Below are 24,053 nucleotides of genomic sequence, written 5' to 3'. Positions count from 1 at the left end.
TGTAAAATTTCCTGAGGTGTGGCAGCACCAGAGTTCAGAGACCTCAGGTCATTTATTCTACAAACTCAGAAGGTATTGATCTAGATGATGTGGTTTCCTCAGGGTTTTGGGAGGCCTCTCTTATCACTGCTTTGTAGGGTAAGAGCTGAGTCAACCCTGTGCACCGCTCCCAACATCCAGCTTAGCCAGCATCAAGCAGCATCTGCAGTGTGAACTTTCTAGCTTCAGTGGTCACAGGTCTCACCTCAGAAAGAGCAGGAATTCCCATTTCCTGACACTGTCAGAGGATGAGGGCTGAGTCAGAAGTCCTCAGGTGTGACCTGCCCAGAATTATCTATGGATTCACCAAATTTCACATTCTTCCTCAGTGTTTCAGAATCACCCAGCTGCCCATTTTCACCAACAACTTTCTCAAGAGATCATTAGCATTTGAGCAGCAAGTGAAGCACTTGTGCACACATTAGCTCATTTAGTCCTCACACCACACTCAAGAATGTGGAGCAAAGAGAGTTTTGTTACCCAGTTTTATGGATGATGAAACTCAGCCTTCAGAAGGTTATAACTTACCTATAGCCATGGAGCTACTAAGCATTGGAACTCCAACCCAGATCTTTCTAACTCTAAAGACCATACCCTTTGTGCAGGGCCCAGCTACCTTTCCATTCCCGAAGGTGAGCTGGATCTAGAACAGTAAATGGGAGCCCCAAAGTGGCCCCTGTAAACTGACAGGTCCACTGAGCTCCCCCCTCCCCTGCATCATTCCAGCCCTCCCTGAGGTCTGGGAGCAGCGCAGGGACAGTCAAGGCTGTTTGCTACAGAAAACAAGTTGCACCTCCTCTTCACATCCATATGCCAGCTGAGGTGCAAAAGTGGCCCTTGGTGCAGGGTTTATGCTTATAAATACTGGATTTTAAACAGTGCTAAGGAGAGCAAGTTTATTTCCACGTTGTATCCGGGAAAAGGGCTTCTTCCCCCTTTTGAGAATTTCCTGGTGTCCTAGCATGGTCTGAAAAAAGCTCACCAGGAGTGTCTCCTAGGGTAGACCAGCTAGTAAACAGTTCTGAGTTCATTCTCAATTCCTTTTGTAACATTAACATCTGTTATAAAGTGGTTTCATGGTCATTATCCTATTTGATCCTAGTAATAGTCTTTTATTGAATGCTGGGCAGATATTCATTGCATTTTACAGGTGAAAAATGGAGAAAGCTGGAGAGATTTGGAAGCTCTGAAGAGATGCACCTTCCTGCCCGCTGGCTTCCTCCCTCCTGCTCCCTCTCCCTCCACAGTAGCCCTAGCTTGTTTGTTACCCAGATCATATATAGGGTTAGAAGTAGGATGTTAGAATTTACTTTTTGTGTAGACAGATATTCAGAAAAGAACTTGCATGATGGGTAAACAACCCATTTCTTTCTTTTTTTTTTAACATCTTTATTGGAAAAAATATGGAATGCTTCACAAATTTGCATGTCATCCTTGCGCAGTGGCCATGCTAATCTTCTCAGTGTCGTTCCAATTTTAGTATGTATGCTGCCGAAGCAAGCACAACAACCCATTTCTTTATATCTGCTGAGGCTTGCCTGATAGGAGTGTGTGGCACCATTAAGAATGGACTTGGCCTGATTATGGGATTGTTCAACAGAAACAGGCATTCTCACTTAAAGGTGAAAAGGGGATGTAGAGAAGGAACAAATCCTGTAGTCCAGGAAAGGGGGTGTCTTGGACTCTTGTATTCTGTGTTTATCATCTGAAAACATTTATGGGGCACATATTGTACATGGTTTCTGTGAGAGGTGATGCATCATTTTTAACTATGACCCTCCTGAATGTCACAATATGTGGGTGGGGTGAGATCATAGACAAAGATGTATGCAGTTGAAAGGTATTAGTTCAGCCAGAAGAGTGGAAAACACACAAATACATCTCCATGGGCTGTGGGAAGAAAGCTGCACCAATGACCAGAGGCACCTTGAGACAGAAGAAACCAGAGGCCTCATTACGCAGGAGTACTGGCTAAGAAAAGGAGTCAGAGCCTGCTGAGGCGCCTGCCCTCACAGGCCCGCAGGTGAGGAGCAGCCTTGCTGGGCAAAGGGAGAGAGGATGTGGGACTGGGCCTGAGTGGTGCTGTCAGAGGGACCAGGGTCAGTGGCCACCTCTGATGTGGGGAGAGCAGCCCGGGGCAGGGACTACGGGGGAGACCCTGGGCTGCTGGAGCCCTGGGAGAGGACTCTGGGGGAGCAGCAGAAAAAACAACACTGGCCCCTAAATGAAGGCGACAACCCAGCTGGGCCCTGTGAGGTGAGAATGGCCTTGGCCAGCTCAGCGGCATGGGAATTATAAACAAGTCATTAGTTAGGAAAAAACCAGACCACCAGAAAGAGGGGTGGAGGTGGGGAGAAGGAGGGAAGGAGGGAGGGAAGGAGTCAGATTTGAAGAAAAATAAAACTAGATTTCATACCATTTAATTCAGAGACGTAGTACCCAACTAAATTTTTTATTATTTTACTTGGTATTTCAGAATTTAATCCATATTTTATTGTCACCCCTCACCTGCCCCCTTCATTTAGCTAGCTTTGTCAGTAGGCATTTCATTCATGCATCGGCAACAATTAGAGCTCAGGTTGGAGACTCCTCAGGGTGCTGTGCTGTACATGATTTGGAATGTGGTATTGGACTCTGAGAAACTCAGAGTATGAGGGAGTCTTGATCTGTCTTGTAGGATACTTCTAGTTTAATGGGGTGGGAAACAGGCTGATGGCACTTGTGGAAGCTAAAGAATAATCACCTCTTATAAATGTGACGCCACTTCTAGACCGGAGTGAACTCTGAGCCGCCAGAAGCCTTCTAGGAGGCAGGCAGGGACTTCTGGTGCCCAGTAGAAAGCCATTCTGTAGGGAGGGAGCAGCCGCTCACCTTCCCTCTGGCTGCTTCCTCCTCTGTGTATGTGGGAAAACAGCACTAGCTCATGTTGTGGGCATCCCGTGAGTTGCTGTAGCTGGAGGTAGCTGATAGCTGGTCGCTGTCAATTCCAGTCAGGCAGGAGAACTGTTCTAATTTCAGGGAGCTGGTTGCCTGCCTTTCCTCCCCCTTCCCCCACTCCTTCCTCTCTAGTTCTGGCCAAGCTCAGCAATCTGCCCCCTTCCCTCAGTTGTGGTTTTCCAGGGCAAAGAAGAAGAATGGGAATGAAAAAAAGAATTGTTACGGATGAAGTCTCCACTGTGCCTTTTGGGATCACCAGGTGGGGAAGGAGTGGTGATTAAGTTTCCGTCTGGCAGCGTGTCCCAGGCTGACTGACCTGAGATTTGCTGACGTGAGTCTCTATGGAGGAGGATTTAACGTCTTTGAACATGACTGTTCTTTCAGAAGCCCTAGAGTCATGAGCCTGTCATTTACCAGGGCAGAGGCTTTGAAATGAGTGTTGTGTATCTGCTGGGCCAGGTCCACAGGAGGGAACACTGGTGATCAGGACGTTGTTGCCGCTTCTCTCAGATCAGGTGTGGGAGTGAAAACCAGTAGTGATCAGGTCAACAGCTAGGAGTACAGGAATTATGGAGTTGTGGAAGTAGATTTTATAAACAGAGAGTCACAGTTTTCTGGAAGTAAAAGAGAGAGAGAGGGCAGATCGACCTTTCTAGAATTAGTAAGAGCCAAGTAAAGGGCCCAGGGGACTTCCTGGTGACCACTTGGTACAGTACAGGGTCTTAGCTGGTTTCCTTGGTCCAATTGCTCTCTCTCTCCCTTCTCCCATGCCTTTCCCTCCCCGCTTTCAAGAGAATTGAGCCACTTTATATGAAAGAAGGAGCCAGTTAGCTAAAAAGTCCAACAAATAGCAAGTATTCATAGTTTTCCAAATTCCCTTCCTGTCACCATCAGTATACTTAGTTGTAGATAGTCGTAGTCAGTGTCTGGGGGCCTTTTTTTAACAAAGAAGTTTATGTAGACTTCTTTATGCAGGGGTAGAGCCCGTCAACTTGTTGCTGTGGTGCCAGGATTCCATTGTTTACTGTTGTTTGAGTAGCCCTGCCCTGTATTGTTAGGCTGTATGACTTTTTTCAGATGTCATAGTATGGCTACTTATCATTTTGGTACAGATTACTATTAATACTTCTTGAAGTGTATTTCCCACAGTGGAATATTTTGGGATCTTTCTTTTTTTGTTGGGGGGTTGGGGCAGCTTCTTGCTGATAACAAGAGGTTGAAGTCTAGAAAGATTCCATATTTATGATTTGGCCTCTGATTTTCTAGGGATTACAGTGGTTCCTACAAAGAAAAAAGGATTTGAGTGAAGTCAGCCTGACCAAGTTTGGCCATGTAGCTTTTCAGAGAATGAAGTGATTTCTGTTTCTGATGTGCAAGGTGGCTCCTGAATGCTGCACCCCAGGCCACTCCCTTGAGGAACAGTGGCCAGGCCTCAGGAATGGACACAGCCCTCTTCCTGGCACCGAGCCTGTGTGGGTTGAATATGCTAACTGAGCCTTCCTGAGAATGTTCTCCTTCCCTGCCAGATGGAGTTTTTAGCCTGCGTAAGGACTCAGTATTCTTGCCGCTGGGATGGAATAAGCTGGTATCTGTCCTTCATTCAAAGCAAAATCCTTAAACCGTGTTTTGAGTTTAGAACCTGTTGAAGTAGTGGACCGCAGAGTGCGCTTTGCAGGCCACAGATGCCTGCTGTTGGTGGCACGCATTACACCCACCTTCTTTCCTTTGGATTTGTTGTTCAACATGTGTTTATGGAGAGCCTGTTATTTTGGGGGCTCTGGAGCTACAGCAGTGAAGCAGACAGCTGTGGCCCTGCCCCTGGGGGCAGAGTCGGGCCTCCTGAGAGCTGGGAGGAGGGAATTAGGGACTGTTGGGCAGGACCAGATTGAAGAGGGTGGGCAGAGGGTGTGTCTGAGGGAGGACTGGCACAAATAAAGTGCTGCTGAGAAAAAAAATGCCAAGACGGGCACTGGAGGAAAGCTGGCTTTCCCTTCCTCTGTGTTTTTCAGAGAAGCAGAAGCCTTGTTGCTCAAGTGACTACACCTCCCAGAATGTGCAGTTATCAAGTAAAACAGTTAATGGTCAGATTTAATCGCTCATACAATCACTGCTGTGCAGCATGATGATCAGGTGGAGGAATTTGCCTAAGTTACTGCAGTTGGTAACCTAGGCAACCAAATGGCATTTGTTCTTGTCTTTGCCTGATTTTAGTTTTTTCCTGTAAGCAGCTTGGGGGCTGCAGTCCTCAGGTGCCTGGGTAGTGTCCTCAGTGTGGCTGTGCACCTGCCTAGAGCCTCTGGGGCCTTTTACTGCAGCCTCCCTCCTCTAGGAAGCCTAGAACTCTCATCTCAGCACCCTCTCCTCTCTGCAGTCTGAGTGCCGAGCAGCTGGGGACAAATTGTGGCTCTTAGGGTCCCTAAGGGAGTGGAGCTCAGATGTTCTTTCTTAAAAGTCTGGGGGATTCCCAGGAGGTCCAGTGGTTAGGATGCCACACTTTCACTGCTGAGGGCCCGGGTTCCATCCCTGGCCCGGGAGCTAAGATCCCATAAGATCCCGCAAGCCGCGCATTGTGGCCAAAAAAGAAGTCTGTAAAGTTGGGTCAGTATGAACAAGCTGGGGGAAGCTATGTGGGGCTTATTCCACAGTTGGCAGAGTCTACCTTGACCACTCAGAAAGAGGACACATAGCTGGGCAGCCTTTCACCATCTCAGTGGACTGTCCAGTTTCTAGCTTTGTTCATATTGTTGCTTGATCTAGAGGCACTTCCTCTCCCCCACCCCAGATCCCGTCTGTTGTTGATGGTCTGCACCATACTGTCACCAGCACTTTGATAGAGAAGAGTGTATCTAATTTGGAGTCAAAAGAAGGTCCCATTTTCTATATTTTGCTATTTCTTTTCTACTTTTCAGCTTTATTGAGTTATAATTGACAAAATTGTAATTGTTTAAAGTGTGCAACGTGATGATTTGGTATATGCATACATCCTGAAAGGATCCCCACAATTAAGTTAACACATCCATCACCTCACATTTTACCTTTTTTTAAAAAAAATAAATTTATTTATTTTATTTATTTATTTTTGGCTGTGTTAGGTGTTCGTTGCTGCGCGTGGGCTTTCTCTAGTTACAGCGAGTGCGGGCTACTCTTTGTTGCAGTGCGCGGGCTTCTCATTGTGTTGGCTTCTCTTGTTGCGGAGCACGGGCTCTAGGCGCACAGGCTTCAGTAGTTGTAGCATGCAGGCTCAGTAGCTGTGGCTCGCGGGCTCTAGAGTGCAGGCTCAGTTCGTGTGGCGTGTGGGCTTAGCTGCTCGGTGGTATGTGGGATCTTCCCAGACCAGGGCTCTAACCGGTGTCCCCTGCTTTGGCAGGCGGATTCTTAACCACTGCGCCACCAGGGAAGCCCTGCAGTACACTATTATCAGCTATAGTCACCATGCTATTCATTAGCTTCTCAGACCTTATTCATATTATAACTGAAAATTTGTACCCTTTAACCAGCCATTACTCATTGCCCCCACTCCCAGGCAGCCCCCATTCCACTGTGTTCTATGAACTGAACCTTTTTTTTTAAAAGATTGTGCATAGAAATGGTACCATGCTTTGTCTGGCTTATTGAACTTTCTGCTATTTTCTAATTGTTCTTGGGCAAGTACAAACCATTATAGCTAATATTTACTGAGTGCTTACCAAGTGGCAGGCACTGTGCTTCTGTGTTCTCACTTAATCCTTCCTATCATTAATCCAGTTGTATAAATACTAAATCTAAAGGTGAGAGAAGGTTCAGAAAGATCCTGCTGAGCAAAACCATGCCTTATAATATCCCCAAAGATAACAAGATGTTATTTAGAGAAAACTCAGGATATTTAGCAAAATACTAACAGTGGTTGTATCTGTGGGGTGCGATAGAGGTTGTTTTGGTTTTTTTGTTTGTTTTTTTTTTGTGGTACGTGGGCCTTTCACTGTTGTAGCCTCTCCCGTTGCGGAGCACAGGCTCCGGACGCGCAGGTTCAGCGGCCATGGCTCACGGGCCCAGCCGCTCCGCGGCATGTGGGATCCTCCCGGACCGGGGCACGAACCCGTGTCCCCTGCATCGGCAGGCGGACTCTCAACCACTGCGCCACCAGGGAAGCCCTAGAGGTTGTTTTTTACTCTTTATACCTTTCAAGGACCTTTATGCCTTCTTTATTATACCTTTCAAAGACCATTTCTTATACTTCTTTGTTCTCCTTGAACAAAGAAGTACCTATTTCTGGGTAGAACTCAGTAATGCTCAGTAAGTAGATGCTGCTTGAAGTAGAAAGTTAAGGTCTCTTCTTTTCTTGGCTTGATTTGGCCTGAGTTGTAGCCCTGGTCTTGCATTACTTTGTTAGTTGTTGGTGCAGCTGTGCTGCTGTTCATCTGGAAAGTTCCCAGATAGGCTCCCACCGCTTTGCACTGCCAGGGTGGAGGGTGAGCTTGTTGTGTTCTGGGACTGTATCTCCCTGGCTGATGAAGGCTCAGCCATGGCAGCAAGCAGCAGGCACCGATTGGCTAACTTGTTATTTCCATCAGCCGGGCAGAGTCTGGAGTGGGCTGGGGACAGTTTGCTTGCATGGTGACTCAGTGTAGCTGATGCAGGTTGTCAGGGGCCTTTCAAGCAGCTCTGCTTTAAAGCAGAGCTGCTCTGAATGGCCTGGCTTGATGTTCCACTTCGTGTGCTTCTCTTCACAAGACCACCTGCCTTTAACAGGTAGGCTGGGCTGGCTCAGATGAGCTTGCTGCTGCACTGAGAGCTGCTGCACTGCTCTTTTTAAAAATGATGTTTTCTTTGTTATTTTATGCTTTGGATAACTTTTAATTTTGCTATAATTTCAGAAATACAGAAAAGTTGTAAGAATGGTACATAGAACTCTTGTGTACGTTTTATCCAGATTTACCATCAACATTTTGCCTCATGTGCTTTACTTGTGTGTCCTCCTACCTCCATGTACGTGCCTGTACACACACACACGTGCGCGCGCGCGCACGCGTGCTATTTTTCTCTGTCTCTGAACCATTTGACAATAAGTTGCAGGTAGTATGCCCCGTTACTTTTGAATACCTCAGTGTGTGTTTCCTAAAAGAAGGACGTTCTCTTAACTAACCACAATGCAATTATAAAAAACAGCAAGTTCAGCATCAATACAATGCTGTCACCACTGTCCATATTTTGTCCATATGCAGATATAGTCCCAGTAACAGCAAAGCTTTATTTTTAACGAAAACATTCCTGAGACACGTGGGTGACTCCTTGCTTACGTTGCTCAGGGTAGAGCAGAACCAGCAGGTGTTTGGGGGACGTGACTGTTGTGGGTGCCCCATCACGTACTCCTCACGTCTCTGCAGGACCACAGTAGTGAGAGCAGCAAGAACCACACCCGGCAACGATGTCAGCGGAACTGGAGACCTCAGAGGGGGTGGATGAGCCAGAGAAAAAGAGCTCTGGCACCCCAGAAAAAGAAAACCACACCAGGTGAGCGATGGGGCCTGGCCATGTTGAGTCAGGTGGGCCCGGGGCCTGCCATGCCCAGCACACCTGGCTTCAGGTGCTGGAGGCACCAGGTGTGGTCAGGGTCATGCTGCTGTGGTCCCCGGACGCCAGGCTGGCACTGCAGAGACAGCATATGGCACCCTGGGCTGCTCAGCGCTCTGCCCGCTCCTTCTCACCGTCACCTCCATCATACGAGGAGGCAGGACGGGCACTGCTAGGAATGCTGAGTAGTGGAACTTGATGGTATTCCTGGTCCTTTTTTCTTCTTAAAATTCTAAGCATTTTGTCATCTGGGGTGAGAAAGGGTAATCAGAGGCAAAGCTGGCACCTTTTCCAGTGTCTCCCACCCCCTCGAATGTGGGAGCAACTCTAACTTCAGGGCTTTCCTTACTGGGGAGGACCAGTTCACTCAAAGCCTCTAGTTACCTGGGCCTGTTCTTCGTTGTTCTTAGCCTCTCCTTGTAACCCTGTCATTGGCAAAGTTCTTTTTTTTCTGAATATTTATTTTTTATCAAAGTATGGTTGATGTATAATATATAAGTTACAGGTGTACAGTATAGTGATTCACAATTTTTAAAGGTTATACTCCATTTATAGTTATTACAAAATATTGGCTATATTTCCTGAGTTGTACAATAATACATCCTTGTAGCTTATTTTATACATAGTAGTTTGTACCTCTTAGTCCCCTACCCTTATATTGCCCTCCCCCTTTCAGTCTCCCCACTGGTAACCACTAGCTTGTTCTTTATATCTGTGAGTTTTCTTTTTTGTTATATTCACTAGTTTGTTGTATTTTTTAGATTCCACATGTAAGTGGAATTTAGTATTTGTCTTTCTCTGATTTCACTTAGCATAATGCCCTCCAAGTCCATCCATGTTGCTACAAAAGGCGTTATTATTTCATTATTTTTTGTGGCTAAGTAATATTCCATTCCATATATGTGTATGTATGTGTGTGTATATATATATATATATATATATCACATGTTCTTTTTTATTTAATTGGAGTATAGTTGCTTTACAACATTGTGTTAGTTTCTGCTGTACAGTAAAGTGAATCAGTTATACATACACATATATCCACTCATTTTTAGATTTCCTTCCCATTTAGGTCACCACAGAGCAGTGAGTAGAGTTCCAGCAAAGTTCTTTTTTTATATCTTGAAATAATTGCTAATAATAAACTATTGTCAGCACATGAGTGATATGAGCCAGTCTCCTAAAGAAGCCAACAGAGGCTGGGCTTCGAGAGGTCAAGTTTTTGTTGCTCTAGTAGATGATTGTGTGGATGCACGTGAGCCCCCACCCGGCGCGTTCTCCACCTTGTCTGTTACTGGCTACTGGCATCTGTCAGCACCACTCCATCCTTCATAATTTTGTGAAGCAGCACAAACCTAGGTCCTGGCTCTAACCTCCCCAGCCTTGATCTCATTTGCATCCTCCTACTCCTGGACCCAGCCACATGTAATCCTGAAGACACTGTGGGTCCAAGGTGGGAGGAAAGCAGCAGGGACACCCCAGGAGATGCATGGTCAGTTCTTCTCAGTGGTGTGGATTCCGGGAGAGACATTCCCAAAGGTTGTCTGTTCCCTGAAACCAGCACACGCTGTGGTAGGATTAGAGGTGTGTGTTTGTTCGGGCACTAGGGGGCCACAGAAGCAAAGCATCATTCATTTGGGTGGTTCAGAGAGACACGGACACTGTGGAGGAGTAGGTCACAGTCATCCAGAGTGTCTCCCAAGTCCTTGGACCAGACTCACGTCTGCCTGCCGTGTGCTTCTTGGTAAGAGGCTGGAATCGAGTTTCTGAGCAGCCTCTGCCTCTAGCTCAGCAAGTGGTCAGCCTAGAGCTGGGAAGGGCTAATTCACACACCCCTGCTCTCTCCATAGGATGGCGGACCTCTCCGAGCTCCTGAAGGAAGGGACCAAGGAAGCACATGACCGGGCAGAAAACACCCAGTTTGTCAAGGACTTCTTGAAAGGCAACATCAGGAAGGAGCTGTTTAAGGTTTGTGCCCTAGGTCATGGACTGGGTCGGGCTGGGGGCCTTAGTCCCATGAGGAAGCCCCCCTGGAGAGCCTTTCTCCATACTCTGTGCTTTCTCAGCATCAGGCTGTGGTTTCATGTCTTAAGTGAATAACATAGTGATGTAAAGGAAGTGATCCATGTTCCAAAGAATTCACCGTGTCATTCCTTTAAGAAACAAAAGCTTCCTGTGCACGTGAAATAATTCACTGTATAAAAGTAGGCCTTTGGGGAATGGAGGGGGGTGCTACTTGAGCTTTTGTCTACAGCTGCTCAGAAGTGTGGGCAGTGGGCTCGGGAGTTGCCGGCCAGGGTCTCCCTTTCCCATGGTCTCCCCATCGCCCTCGGCAGCTGGCCACCACTGCACTGTACTTCACATACTCGGCACTTGAGGAGGAGATGGACCGGAATAAGGACCACCCAGCCTTTGCCCCCTTGTACTTCCCCACGGAGCTGCACCGGAAGGCGGCGCTGATCAAGGACATGGAGTATTTCTATGGTGAGGACTGGGAGGAGCAGCTGCAGTGCTCCGAGGCCACTGGAAAGTACGTGCAGCGGATCCACTACGTGGGGCAGAATGAACCAGAGCTGCTGGTGGCCCACGCCTACACCCGCTACATGGGGGACCTCTCAGGGGGTCAGGTGCTGAAGAAGGTGGCCCAGCGGGCCCTGAAACTCCCCAGCACAGGGGAAGGGACCCAGTTCTACCTGTTTGAGAATGTGGACAATGCACAGCAGTTCAAGCAGTTCTACCGGGCCAGGATGAATGCCCTGGACCTGAACCTGAAGACCAAAGAGAAGATCGTGGAGGAGGCCAACAAGGCCTTCGAGTACAACATGCAGGTACTGCCAGGGGTCAGGCGGGAAGGGGCCTCTGACCGCGGGGGGCCGCCCTGGGTCTGCCTGAATGGACATCAGTGCATTAGGACAGAGGAGCTGTCCAAATGGGCATCAGTACACTAGGACAGGAGCTACAGGCTGCCCGAGAGAAAGTCAAGGGACCAAACAGGCCAGAGAGCACGAACCCAGTCATGGCTCTGCCTTGTTTGATAGCCTGTGTGTTGTGTTTTGGGAAGGAGAGGCACCAGCACACTGAGGGGTTGGGAAGGAGAGAGCCATCTCCCTCCCTCTCACCCCAGGATCCTGGTCTTAAGGAATGGGTTTCCCCCTTTTTAGCAAGGATTGCTATGAAAAGTCCTACTTGATAAGTTCAGGGAGAGAACCAAGGAGAGTGAGAATGACTCAGTTTACAAGTAGCTGTTAGATGGGCCCAAGTGTGGGGAGGCTGATTCTGTGTCCAGAGCCCAGGCCCAGCCCTCAGCACCAGGAAAGTTGCCACGGGAGGTGGTGAAGCGCCAGCCTGACCACAGGCCTGGCAGCCCTCTAGTCTGATCTCAGCAGGCCTCTGAGGGCCACTCAGCCTAGGTCAGTCCTGTCAGGGCCTCATTCTCCCATGTTCCTCCTTTTCTGTTGTTTCTTGCTAAAAATACCCAGCGGCTGGAAATAGGGAAGTACCAGTGCTCACACAGTGTCTTGGGGCAGCGCTTTTGCTTTCTCCTCCCATCTGTCCCCTGGTATTTTCAGTTGCGGGCTGTCAGTCTGGGCAGCACAGGTGCAGCCACACCTCCCAGAGCTCGGCAGTGGGGCACAGGATGGGGCTGCCGCTCTGCACTCCTGAGCAAGCCTTGCCTGCTCCAGCTCCGTGTCCAGGGGAGAGAGATTTTTCTTTGAAAACAGGGGATACACAGTCCAGTGATGGCTGTCGATCCTCTGCACCTGCAGATATTCAGTGAACTGGACCAGGCTGGCTCCTTGCTGGCCAAAGAGACCCTGGAGGACGGGCTCCCTGTGCACGATGGGAAAGGAGATGTGCAGAAATGCCCCTACTACACTGCTAAACAAGACAAAGGTAGGTCTCATGTGTCCTGAGCTCCCCCCAGGGTGGTTGTGTCTGTGTCCCCCGCTGATGCCATGTCCCTTGTTGGTGCTGCCATGCAGGTGCCCTGGAGGGCAGCAGCTGCCCCTTCCGAACAGTCCTGGCTGTACTGAGCAAGCCCAGCCTCCAGTTCATCCTGGCCGCCAGCGTGGCCCTGGCTGCCGGCCTCTTGGCCTGGTACTACATGTGAAGGACCCACCGCCCACGCTGGCGCCCTCCTCCTGACCACTGGCCCACCCTCACCTCCACCCATGACCAAACTACCACCTCAGGTGACTTTTTTTTAATGCTGGGCTTGAGAAAACAAGCAACCAATAAAAGCCAGATGCTAAAGCCTTTGCCTGTCAGCATCCCATCTGTGGGCCAAATGCTGACCTGGGTGCAGGCCCACCCTCCCTGCAGTCCCCAGGCCATGGCAGCAGGAGCAGCCAGCACAGCTCAGCGGGCCAGCCTGGGCCTCTGGAACCAGCTCTGCTGCTGGGGCACCCACACCTCTGACCCCAAGGCTCTTTCCCTCTGCTCTTCCTCATCATGTCGGCATTTAGGTGGGTATCTTTCCCCTGCTGGGAGTGGAGTAGCTAGCAAGTTCAGGCTCCCATAGCCCTGGGGTTGGGGGGGGCTCCCTAGTTGTGGCTGCTTTTCTGTAGGACCTCTCCTGGGGGCGGGGGCCAGGAAGGGGGCAGAAGCCAGGCTCACACCCTGCCTCAGAGGCCCTGGGAGCTCTGTCCTGGGTAGCCAGTCCTCATGCCTCTCAAGCAGAAACCTGAGTGGGGTCTGTTTGCCCGTGGCCTGTCTCCTCTGACCTGTGGAAATGCTACTGCACTCAATAAAATGGACTCTTGACAGCTGCCTCCCTCCTTCCTGGTGTGATGTCATCCTTCTCGATGGCCCCTGGCAGCCCCTCACGTGCTCCCAATACTGCTGGTCACGTTCCAGCAGCGCATCTCTCCAGGGCAGAGTCACTGTGATCATCTCACAAAGACCCTTAAAGTCCATGTGGTCCCGTGGTTTTCTAATTCTGAGTGCTTTGGAGTTTTCCTACTTTTTGAATTTTTTTTTTAATAACTAAGATAAAAGAGCAATAGAAATGAAGTATTTATTTTAATAGGAATTTATTACCGGTTTTATATATTGAGGATCTGTGAAAGTTTTACTAAGAAAAGGGTTCAATGGTGGGGACACTTTTTTCAATAACTGACTGAGCCCACTTGCCTTCACAAGTCAGATGAGGGGCAGGGGCAGAGCCGGCCAGAACCTGCGGGCCCAGCTGCCTGCCCACCCCCAGTAGCCTCAACCCCAGTGGCTCTGTCTTGCTTAAGGGAGTGAGGGTACCTCCCTGCAGGGTGGGATGACCCTGAGATCTAGCTGGGGGTCTCCAGATTGCAGACCCCGTGGGGAGGATGCGTGGTGTGGAGGCAGGTTACATGTTACCAGTAAGGTGGCCTGACAGAGCCATGAAGCCAACTTCCTGGCGCAGTCACAGCTGGAATCCTAGGGCTCGTCCACGCTGGGCTCTGGCAGGTTTAATTAGCTACTGAGATAGCAGTGTCGTCCCTGGATAGTCGGTTTGGCATAAGCACCGACACCCTGAGGACTCAACCCCCCACCCTCTTTCCCTCGCAAAAGAAGGAAGCCAGGAAAGAGAGCAGAGGCCTCGGGCAGGGGAGTGAAAGGGCCAATTTAATGAGAAACTATAAACTGAGACCGGCCACGATTCACAGTGACAGGAGGCCATGCAGTGGCAGTGCGAGACCAGGAGAGGGGCGGCAGCAGGATACAGCGGTCCACGTGAGCAAGTTCACAGACAAACCATTCAGGAAATGGACAGTGTGGGCTCAGGCCCAGGGCAGGGCTGGTGTCCACCAGGGCACTTGTGCCACTTATGGCTGCTCCTTTCTCGTCCCCAGCCTGTCCCCTGTCCAGTGCTGCAGCTGCTCCTGCTGCAGTGCCCGCTGTTGGAGCGAGCACAGTGACAGGTGACAGCAAGCCAGCCAGGGCAAAGGGCGCAGTGCTTACTGGGAAGAGGATCCGTGGAGAGTGCACTGCAGATCTGAGTGTGCCTGCAAGAAAGGCCCCTCCTCTCGTCACCTCTAGTCCCAGCTGGGACACACCCCACAGAGGCTGTGCCCACATGCAGCAAGGACACAGTATAGACAGATGGGCTAGGCTCCTGGGCATTCCTTCTGGCCCTAGCAAAGACCGGGGTTCACAGAGGTGTGGCTGGAAAGGGAGCTGGGCAGGGGCCAGAGGAGAGTCCCTTCTTGGCAAGCTAGGGCCCAATCTCTTACCCCATGGCCTGCAGGTGTGCCAATGTGCCATTACCCCAGGTGGCTTCTGGGCACTGTTTGTTAAGAGTTCCTGAGTTCTGAGGGCCAGAGTCATTCCTTCTGACCGTCATACCTGCCTCTAGCACTCCAGAAACAAACTCAGGCCTGCCTGGGTCCATCCCCCACTCTCAGCCCAGCCGATCAGAAATGACTGTGGCTACAGGCTAGGCCCCACTGCAGGCCCCAGGTCTAGGGAACCAGCCACTGCTCTGGCTGCTTTTGGTCCCAGGAAGACCCAGGACCGAACCTGTACCTGGTTCAGAAATGGAGGAAGAGACCCCAGCAGGGAGACCATGTGAGATCATTCCCTGCTTATCTTTCTGATCACCAACACCAAGCAAACCAGCAGCACACAAGCTCAGTGCCATCCCCCTGCCACTTGCTGACCCTTGGCCTAAAATCCAACAGAATTTTTGCCAAAAGAGTCAGATGCTCAGGGAAGGGCAAGGCGAAGAGGACAAGACTTCCAGGGGACGGACTGGTGGAACGGCTTCCACCCCCAAGTGGGAGCGTGGAAGCGAGCCACTGAGCGTGGGGAGCAAAGCACAGGGGGCCAGACTGACAGTGGGGAGTCCAGTCCCGGCTCCGTTAGCAGAGGCGCTTGTACGTGTAGATGTAGGCTTTACAGCTGGGGCATGTGTGCGTCACATCCTTGAAGTCATTGATGAGGCAGGGGATCAAGCAGCAGCCCAGGTCACACCTGAATCGGAGACGGGCAGAGACAGGGAGGCCTGAAGAAAAGGCGCCGAGGGCCGGGGCCTACTCCAGTGCGGCGGTGGGTGGGCTCAGCCTCCCCACCCAGCAAGCGCCATACCACCTACCCCATGAAGCAGCAGAAGAAGCCCAGCACGAAGTTCATCAGGCCAATCTCGTAGGAGATCTTGGTGGTGATGGCCTGCTGGCAGTGGGGACACACCGTCTGCACGGGCGCACCCTCAAAGATCTCTCCCTGCAGCACTGTCACTGTGGTGGCAGCCCCTGAAGGGACCAGGACCGTGGCTGTATGGCCCCCAGGGCCAGGGTAAGGCCCTGGCGGGTAGGGCCCTGGTGGGTAGTAGCCCATGGGTGGATGGGGGCCTGGAGGAGGGTAGAAACCTGGAATGACACGGAAGATGGAGCAAAGACAGATCACTGCCTTGCCACCTGCCCCACGTGAGAGGTGATCACAAAGCCCTGAGGTCCCCAGCACCCAAGGACATGGGGTGAAGCCTTGGGGACCAGGCCCTGGGCCAAAGTAACCATCCACATTCTCCCAGCCTTTCCTGGTCCCTGTCCCATGGGGACGAAGACAGAGAAGCTACTTGGCCCAGCCAGACAGGGCAGAGAGCTGGGAACAAGGTCTAACCTCTCCTCTCCTCAGTCTTAGCTTGATGCATTGGCTCCCTTGCCTCTGATACACAGGGGATTGAGCTGTGCTCAAGAACCTTGACCACAGGAGGGAAAGCCTTGTCTCTCACCAGCCTCTCCTCCCCACCAGCATCAGGTCTTGCACTGTGGTGCCAGGGGCCAGCCCACCTGACCAGGGCCCTTCTCCAGCCTGTGTAGTCTCTCTGAAGAGCTGCTGGGTGAGCAGGATCCCAGGCCTCCACCATGGACTCAGGTTCCTGGCAGCACCTCCAGGAGCCAGCCCTGCCCTGGCAGGGCCCGGGACACCTCTGGCCCACAGAACCTGTACCGTGTTCTAGGGCACCTTCCCATGTCCACGGTCCAGACCCACGATCGGACCCCCACCCTTAAACACCCACACAGACAGACTACCCGCCCGCGGCAAAGGCTGGCTGGCAACCCAGGTGACATGCTGGGTGCTGGGCTAAGCGGATTCCTTTCCAGCTTACCTGGAGGCATGTAGGTGCTGTCTACATTCACATGTGGGGGGATGAAGCCAGGCTGGGGCATTGGGTGACCCGGCGGCTCATAGGGTGGGGGGCCAATGTCTGCAGGGGGCAGTGACATGCCCGGTGGGGGCTGCATCACAGCTGGGGAGGTGCGGCCTGGACAGAGAGAGACAGAGAGGCGGGGAGAGGAAGCTCAGAGGGCTCCAGCCATCGGTGGAGGGCTGCTCCAGGCACCAGCTCCTAGCAGCTGGAAAGAGCAGGAGACAGCAATCAAGCGCTGAACCCTACCTGGGGTGGGCGGAGCTCCACTTTTCTCCTCCAGAAGGGGGGCTGTGGGGCCCCCAGGGTAAGGAGGGGGCGGCTCATTCGACATCTTTGCTGCTTCTCCTGGACCCTGGAGAACAAACCGAGATGCAAAGTATGCTCCCAGCCCACACCCCCCCCCAGCCCCCCACTGCCAGTCAGGCACTGGTCTGTGATGAGGGTCTGCAGCACAAGGTGTGTGGTGGTCATCAGAGCCACCCCTGCTGAGCCCGAGCACTCAGGGCCTCCTGTGGCTCCTCCTGCAGGTGTCCCCTGACCCGGGGCTCAGGTCACCTTTCACTCCCCTCCCCATAAATCTCCACGCTTGTGATGGGCTGGGATCAATTCCTTCGAGAGAGCAGACTGGGCTCCCTGTAGGACCTGGAGACGCCCCACCATTGCTGAGGTAACCCACCCCAGAGCCACCATCCTCCAACCTCCAGAAACTACCAGCTTCAGGGGTCACCCACGCTTCCTTTGTGAAAGCCAGAGGGTGGGGTGGCCCTGGGAAGGGGACAGAACCCAGCAGCTCAGGAACCTAATCTAGGGCTTCTCACAGGGCAGTCTGGTCACTGGTCCTCTCCTCCCCTCCAACTTAGGGAGCACCAGGCTGGCCTCCACGCCAGGGCACTGTGGCCTGCTTGTGGGAGGGGGTCTGGGAGAGTTTTTACCTCCAATCCCAGGTACTCAGAGGAGACAGGCAGGTGAGGCTCCTTCTACTGCCGGCCTGGGCATACACACAGGGTTCTGGGGAGCTGTTTCAGGGGGAGAACAGGTAGCGCCCTCAGCAGCGGGGCAGGGCTGCCCTGGGCACCTGGCCCCACGCAGCCACACTCCCTCGGCACTGTATGTCTGGTGTCTCCCCCGCTGCCCAGCTCAGCACCGTCCTGTGTCCCTACCCACTCCTCAGCCCCCTCTTCCCTTCCCCACAGCTGCTGTCTCCTCAGGGCCACGGCCAGTCCTCTGTCCACTCCCCACCAGGCCCAGAACAGTACCCCCACGTCCACATGCCCTGTGGGAAGGAATGAGAACCAAGGGCTTCTCCCCACAGGAGCAGCGCTGTTTTGGTCGGGGAGTGGATGGGGCGAGAAGGAAGGAGGTAGCGTTGGTCATTTCCTTCACAAGGTCCACTGAGCACCTGCTGCTGGGTACTGAGGGAGAAGCAGGGGAAGCAGGCCATCTTCCCGCCCCTGAGTCTGAATTCTGTGTCCTTTAGTAAGACACTTCCTTCACTCTATTCAGCAGCATAAAAGGCTAAAAATTAGTAGCATTTTAAAGTGAGACTCATTTTTTTAAACTGATATAGTATGAACTAGAAAAAAAAGCTAAACAGTATAAAAAATATATACAGTGAAAGCAAGTCTCCTAGTGTAGCTCCCTCCTAGAGCCCATCAGTGTTAAGTTCAGAACGATGTGGGGATGGAGGGCCCCAAACAATCCTGCCAGGGGAGAGGGAGCCTGGAGTCAGTAAGTTTAAATATTAAATTTAACAAATCAGTGGCAGGGCCAGAGGAACTGAGTCCAAGCAACAAAAGTGAAAAAAGATAAATCGATTTTCTCAAAATTTAAAACTTGTGCTTCTAAGGATACCATCAAGAAAGTGGGAAGACAACCCACACAGTGGAGGAAAATTTTTACAAATCATGTATCTTATCAGGGACCTGTACCATTTAGAATATATAAAGAACTCTTCTAATTCATTAACAAAAAAGATAACCCAATTTTTTTTAATGGGCAAAAGGATCTGAACATACATTTCTCCAAAGAAAAACAAATGCCCAATAAGCACATGAAAAGAACCTGAACATTGTTAGCCAAAAGGAAAATGCAAATCAAAACTACAAGGTACCATTTCCTACCCACTAGGATGGCTAAAATGAAAAGGACAATAACAAGTATCGTGTAGAGAAACTGGAACCCCCCACATTGCTGGTGTAGCCGCTCTGGAAAACAGTCTGGCAGTTCTTCAAAAGGTTAAAATAGAGTTACCACATGACCCAGCAATTCTGCTCCTAGGTATACACCCAAAAGAATTGAAAACTCATGTCCATACAAAAACTTGTACAAGAATGTTGATAGAATTATTCATAATAGCTAAAAAGTGTAAACAACTCAAATGTCCATCAACTGATAAATGGATAAACAAACTGGATATATATATTTCCATACAGTGGAATATTATTCAGCCATGAAAAGGGATGAAGTACTGACACAGCTACAACCTGGATGACCCTTGAAAACATTATGCTCAGTGAAAGAAGCCAGACACAAAGGACCACATATTATATGATTCCATATGAAATGTCTGGAACAGGTAAATCCATAGGGGCAGAAAGCAGATTCATGGTTTCCAGGGGTTTGGGGGGCTGGCCATAGAACGGCAATTACGGAGTTCCTTTAGGGATGATGAAAATGTTGTAAAACTGACTGTAATGATGGTTGCACAATTCTGTGAATATACTAAAAACCACTGAATTGCACACAATTATTTAAAATATTTTAATTTTTTGGCTGCGCCCTGTGGCATGTGGAATCTTAGCTCCCTGACCAGGAATTGAACCTGTGCCCCCTGCATTGGAAGCACGGAGTCTTAATCACTGGACCGCCAGGGAAGTCCCTGAATTGCACACTTTAAATGGGGAAATCGTATGGTATGTGGATTATTGTATGTCAATAAAACCTATTAAACAAAGAAAACAAAATTGCCTAACCTTATCACCCTAATGCAGCCAGTCTCTGCATGTCCTTGCCAGTCTGTATGTATAGGCACCTATATTTTTATATAGTTGCCATTGTGACAAAGTTTTAAATCCTTTTAACATTGTGTCACATATATTTCCTCCATCTTGCAAGACTCCATGACCACAGATTTTAATATTTCAAAAAATGGGCCCATCACTGTTTACATGACCAATCCCTATTAAAGCATTTAGAATGCTCCTTATTACTTTCATAAAAAACTGGAACACCTTTGCCTAATGCTCTTTCCCTTTCTTGGATTATTTCCTTGAGCTAAACCTGTCAGAAGTGAGATTATTAGGTCAAAGGGTATGGACATTTTATGCCTTCTGTGAAGGATGCTGCTGATTTACAGTGCAAACTCTGAATACTACTGTTATCATGATTTGTAATGTTAAGATGACAGTTATGTTTACTTCTTTGATCACTAAGAGGGAGGACATCTTCCCAAGTGCTTATCAATTATATGCCAGCTCTTGTGAGTTGCTGCTTATAATTATCCTTTGAAAACATGGAGGCCAAGGAAAGACAGGACCTGTCTGAGGTCCCATGGCTTATTAGAGGCTGAGCCAAGCCTAGGACCCTGGCGTGACTCTTCCACCCCCACCTGCAGGTGACTCCTCATAGCACAGGGTCAAGAACAGTAAACAGCAGAGCCTCTAGAGGACATCACAGAAAGTCCCTGTCCAGGGGCACTGGCTGTGCATGCTGGGCCTGAGGGCCCTTGCCCAGGCCACTGTCAGTGGCCACAGCCACCCCGATGGGAGAAAAAGGCAGCTTTCCTTAAGGGGCTTGACTTGAGTCTGCAGAAAACTCTAATGTGCTGAGCCTGTTAGAACCCGGGCTGGCACCTGCTGCAAACTGCCATGCTCTGCCCATCAGGGATGTCTCTGGGGGTGGCTCACCAGGAAACTGGCGGGTCCTGGGTCGTTGAGCAGGCCGGGAAGAGCTGCACTGTGCTTGGCAAGGCGCTTGAGCACCTTTGGGTTTAAGAGGGAGGAACTAGCCCCTCCATGTCTGGGGAGCAGGCACACACACACACACTTCTGAGGATGCAGGCGTGGCCTGCCTTGTCACCAAAATCTCTGGATCTAATTCCATCATCTCCTAGAGCTCAAGAATTCACTCTGGAATCCCACCATCATAATGATGACATAAGCCCTGCACACAGGGCAGAGGCCTCCCCTGGTGTCCAGCAGAACCTAGAGCAGGCACTGCTGCAGGACACTCATTCCACTCCAGGCCCTGACTGCACCACGGCCCAGCTGCTCCTGTCTCCTCCCCTCCCCTTCACACCCACACTCACACTGCAGCTGCCTTCCTGAACTGTGGCAGAGACTGGGGGGCAGGCCCCTCCAATACGAAAGAGAGGTTTCTGAAAAATGGCTCATGAAGATTTCAGGAATTCAAACCCCAGTTCCCCTAGTGCCTCCCAATATAAAATCAAATGTGTGTGTTCCCACAAAACTGCATTGTCCAAGGTGTAATCAAAAACCTCAAGAATGCAATAATCTTAAAAAAAAAAGGCACATGTCTAAAAGCAGAACAGTTTTCCAATAAAAACACACAGTGCTCAAGTTAAGCTACAAGTGCAAGGGTGGAATCTGATATCACAGCCCCAGCAACTTCACTGCTGGGTAGATGCTGGAGCGTCTGTTAAAAGAGGCTCAGGAAGGGCCGCAGTTCCCAACAGAGGAGAGGGAGGCCCATGGTCCTGGGAGCTCAATGAAGCCAACGTGCAGCCCCTGAACCCCGAGACAGGCCTCTCAGCCTCCTGTTTAGATATTGTAGCTACAGACTGTGAAGAAACAGAGTTGTCTGAAAGCCATCACGAGTCTATCATAAACCAAACAGGAGGTCCCAGGGGGCCCAGAGGACCTTACACAGCACACCCCTTTATGCCCTCTGGACTTGGTGGATGCAGAGGTATTACCCAGTCATAGTACTGATAAAATACAGATTCTCTGAGAAGAGAGCTAGAGATCCAGCTGACCGCTCAGCAGCTGGCCAGCCAAGGCGCTGACCCCAGCAGCACATGGGTGTAAGGTGCAGAGCAGGGCGCCCAGGACCTGCGAGCTGACTCTACTCTGCCACAGGTTTCATGGATTTCCTCTTTAAGGAGGCTTAAATTCCTGCTTACCTGATTTCAGGCAGTTTTGGGGATGCTGGGGAATTTCCACTTCACCCTGGATGAAAGCGAAGTGCCGCTGCCCCAGCCCTGACAGCTCCTACTTTAGAAGCCACCGGCCTTTGGAAACAGCACTTTCGAAAAGCTGAAGTATGGGCTGGAACTAAGCAGGAGCTGGAAATGTGTGCAGGGCAGAGGCTGGATTCCTGGGGCACCTGTCACGGGGCCCCGAAGATGGAACTGACAAAGAAGATCAGTGTCCCCTCCACTGCATTTTCAGGTTGAGGCCTAGCCTGAAAGGAATGTCCTGACTATGGCCAGGGCGGGGAGGCAGCGTGGGGTGCGTGGCTGGCAAGCTGAGAAGGTGCTGTTGGGACTCTGATCCACACTGTGAGCCCACAGCTTCCTCAGGAGCCGAGGACGGACCAAGGGACAAGGGGGTGTCCAGAAGCTCTGGGACCATCATCCCCTACATGGGAGAGAGGAGAGGGAGGGCCTGCACCCTGTTCCACCAGGGGATGGAATGGGGCCACTTAAAAGCCACATCTGGCCTCTGCCCCCACAACCAACACAGCCTAGCACCCCCTGTACTCTTATGTAGGAGGGAATTATTCCGGTTACCCGAAAGTGAGATGAAGCCTGTCTCCATGTCTGTCTGTCTGTCTTTGGACCCACTCCCTGCTGCAATCTCATCTCACCTTCCCCAGAGCAGCAGGCACTGGGGCCTCTGGGGTAGGACACAGGGCTGGGCACTTTCTGCAAAGCCAGGTCTCCCCATGTCCCCGAGTGGAGTTAAAAGTACAAGACCTCCCGGCCCTGGGAAACGGCTCTGGCATTCTGCTCTGCTCCCAGCTACTCACTGTGCCCTGTGGAGAGTGCTGATCCAGGGCCAGAGCCCGGCCAACTGGCAGCAGCCTGAGGTGGCCCAGGTAGCTCCCCAGGGGAGCTGGGAGGGCCTGGGCCCGGGCCAGCAGGATACACCCCTCACTGGCTCAGCCGCTGCTGCAAACTCCATTCTGCAGTCTAAACTGTCCTGCACACCACCATGGAGGTGCCAACCATGCCCCTGGTCCCCCCACCCCAGACAGTCTCTGCTGAGGAAACACACCCACACTGCCTTCTGGAGGAGGACTGGGAGGGCAGGGAGGGCAGTTTGGAGCTGAGACACATCTGTACATGAGTGCAGGTTCCTGGAGGACTGAGGACAGATGTGGGGGACGAGACAGAGATGAAGGGAGAGGATGCACCCAGAAGGAGGACTTTCTGACATCAGTTTTCCCCCAGGGTCTGCTAGAGCAGTGGTTCTCAAACTTTTTGGTCTCAGAACCCCTTTACACTCAATTATTGAGGACTCCAAAAAGACTGTTTGTGTGAGTTATATATATCAATACTTACCTTACTAGAAATAAAAAATAAGGAATTGTTAAAAGTATTTATTCATTTAAAAGATTAACTCATTACATGTTAACATAAATAAAATTTTAAAATAACTACTTTCCAAAACAAATTTAATAAGAAGATGGACATTGTTTTACATTTTTGCAAACCCTTTAAAAGTCTGGCTTATCGTTAAAAAGTCTACAAATAACAAATGCTGGAGAGGGTGTGGAGAAAAACGAGACAGAGATGAAGGGAGAGGATGCACCCAGAAGGAGGACTTTCTGACATCAGTTTTCCCCCAGGGTCTGCTAGAGCAGTGGTTCTCAAACTTTTTGGTCTCAGAACCCCTTTACACTCAATTATTGAGGACTCCAAAAAGACTGTTTGTGTGAGTTATATATATCAATACTTACCTTACTAGAAATAAAAAATAAGGAATTGTTAAAAGTATTTATTCATTTAAAAGATTAACTCATTACATGTTAACATAAATAAAATTTTAAAATAACTACTTTCCAAAACAAATTTAATAAGAAGATGGACATTGTTTTACATTTTTGCAAACCCTTTAAAAGTCTGGCTTATCGTTAAAAAGTCTACAAATAACAAATGCTGGAGAGGGTGTGGAGAAAAGGGAGCCCTCCTACACTGCTGGTGGGAATGTAAATTGGTGCAGCCACTATGGAAAATAATACGGAGGTTCCTCAAAAAACAAAAAATAGAGCTGCCATATGATCCAGCAATCCCATTCCTGGGTATATATCCGGACAAAACTATAATTCAAAACAATACATACACGCCTATGTTCATAGCACTATTCACAACAGCCAAGACATGGAAACAACCTAAATGTCCATCAACAGATGAATGGATAAAGAAGATGTGGTACATATA

General features: G+C 50.2%; 2 protein-coding genes and 1 non-coding gene across 9 annotated transcripts in view; 1 reads left to right on the top strand and 2 right to left on the bottom strand.

The window, feature by feature from the left end:
• Nucleotides 1-1,436: 1,436 nt before the first annotated feature.
• On the bottom strand, nt 1,437-1,543 carry LOC112064861 (U6 spliceosomal RNA). Its single transcript, XR_002891715.1, has one exon. It is a non-coding gene; the product is annotated as a U6 spliceosomal RNA (small nuclear RNA).
• A 355-nt stretch (nt 1,544-1,898) lies between these two features.
• On the top strand, nt 1,899-13,326 carry HMOX2 (heme oxygenase 2). Of its 2 annotated transcripts, none has more exons than XM_028485942.2 (6): nt 1,899-2,062; nt 8,340-8,466; nt 10,377-10,494; nt 10,863-11,354; nt 12,294-12,420; nt 12,510-13,326. In XM_028485942.2, exons 2-6 carry the CDS (start codon nt 8,381-8,383, stop codon nt 12,635-12,637), a joined length of 951 nt encoding a protein of 316 aa, XP_028341743.1. In that variant the 5' UTR covers nt 1,899-2,062; nt 8,340-8,380; the 3' UTR covers nt 12,638-13,326. The 2 variants fall into 2 exon arrangements, with proteins under 2 accessions (XP_028341743.1, XP_028341744.1); XM_028485943.2 differs by lacking the exon at nt 1,899-2,062 and adding an exon at nt 3,215-3,307.
• A 219-nt stretch (nt 13,327-13,545) lies between these two features.
• The window catches only part of CDIP1 (cell death inducing p53 target 1), a 24,816-nt gene continuing 14,308 nt past the window's right edge, over nt 13,546-24,053 (bottom strand). For 3 of the 6 annotated variants that reach the window (XM_055083196.1, XM_055083193.1, XM_055083195.1), the window contains 5 exons: nt 17,584-17,667; nt 16,898-17,003; nt 16,610-16,765; nt 15,596-15,869; nt 13,546-15,474 (listed from right to left, as the gene is read on the bottom strand). In XM_055083196.1, the coding sequence (XP_054939171.1) occupies nt 15,363-15,474; nt 15,596-15,869; nt 16,610-16,765; nt 16,898-16,982 (627 nt within the window). In that variant the 5' untranslated portion in view covers nt 16,983-17,003; nt 17,584-17,667 and the 3' untranslated portion in view covers nt 13,546-15,362. The remainder of the gene's footprint in view (nt 15,475-15,595; nt 15,870-16,609; nt 16,766-16,897; nt 17,004-17,583; nt 17,668-24,053) is intronic. The other 3 variants (XM_055083197.1, XM_055083194.1, XM_007126513.4) reach the window with 1 other exon arrangement.

The sequence above is a fragment of the Physeter macrocephalus genome, unplaced genomic scaffold, assembly GCF_002837175.3.
Source record: "Physeter macrocephalus isolate SW-GA unplaced genomic scaffold, ASM283717v5 random_732, whole genome shotgun sequence".
NCBI lineage: Eukaryota > Metazoa > Chordata > Mammalia > Artiodactyla > Physeteridae > Physeter > Physeter macrocephalus.
Note: the sequence above shows the minus strand (reverse complement) of the source record. Positions and strands in the feature narration are given on the sequence as shown.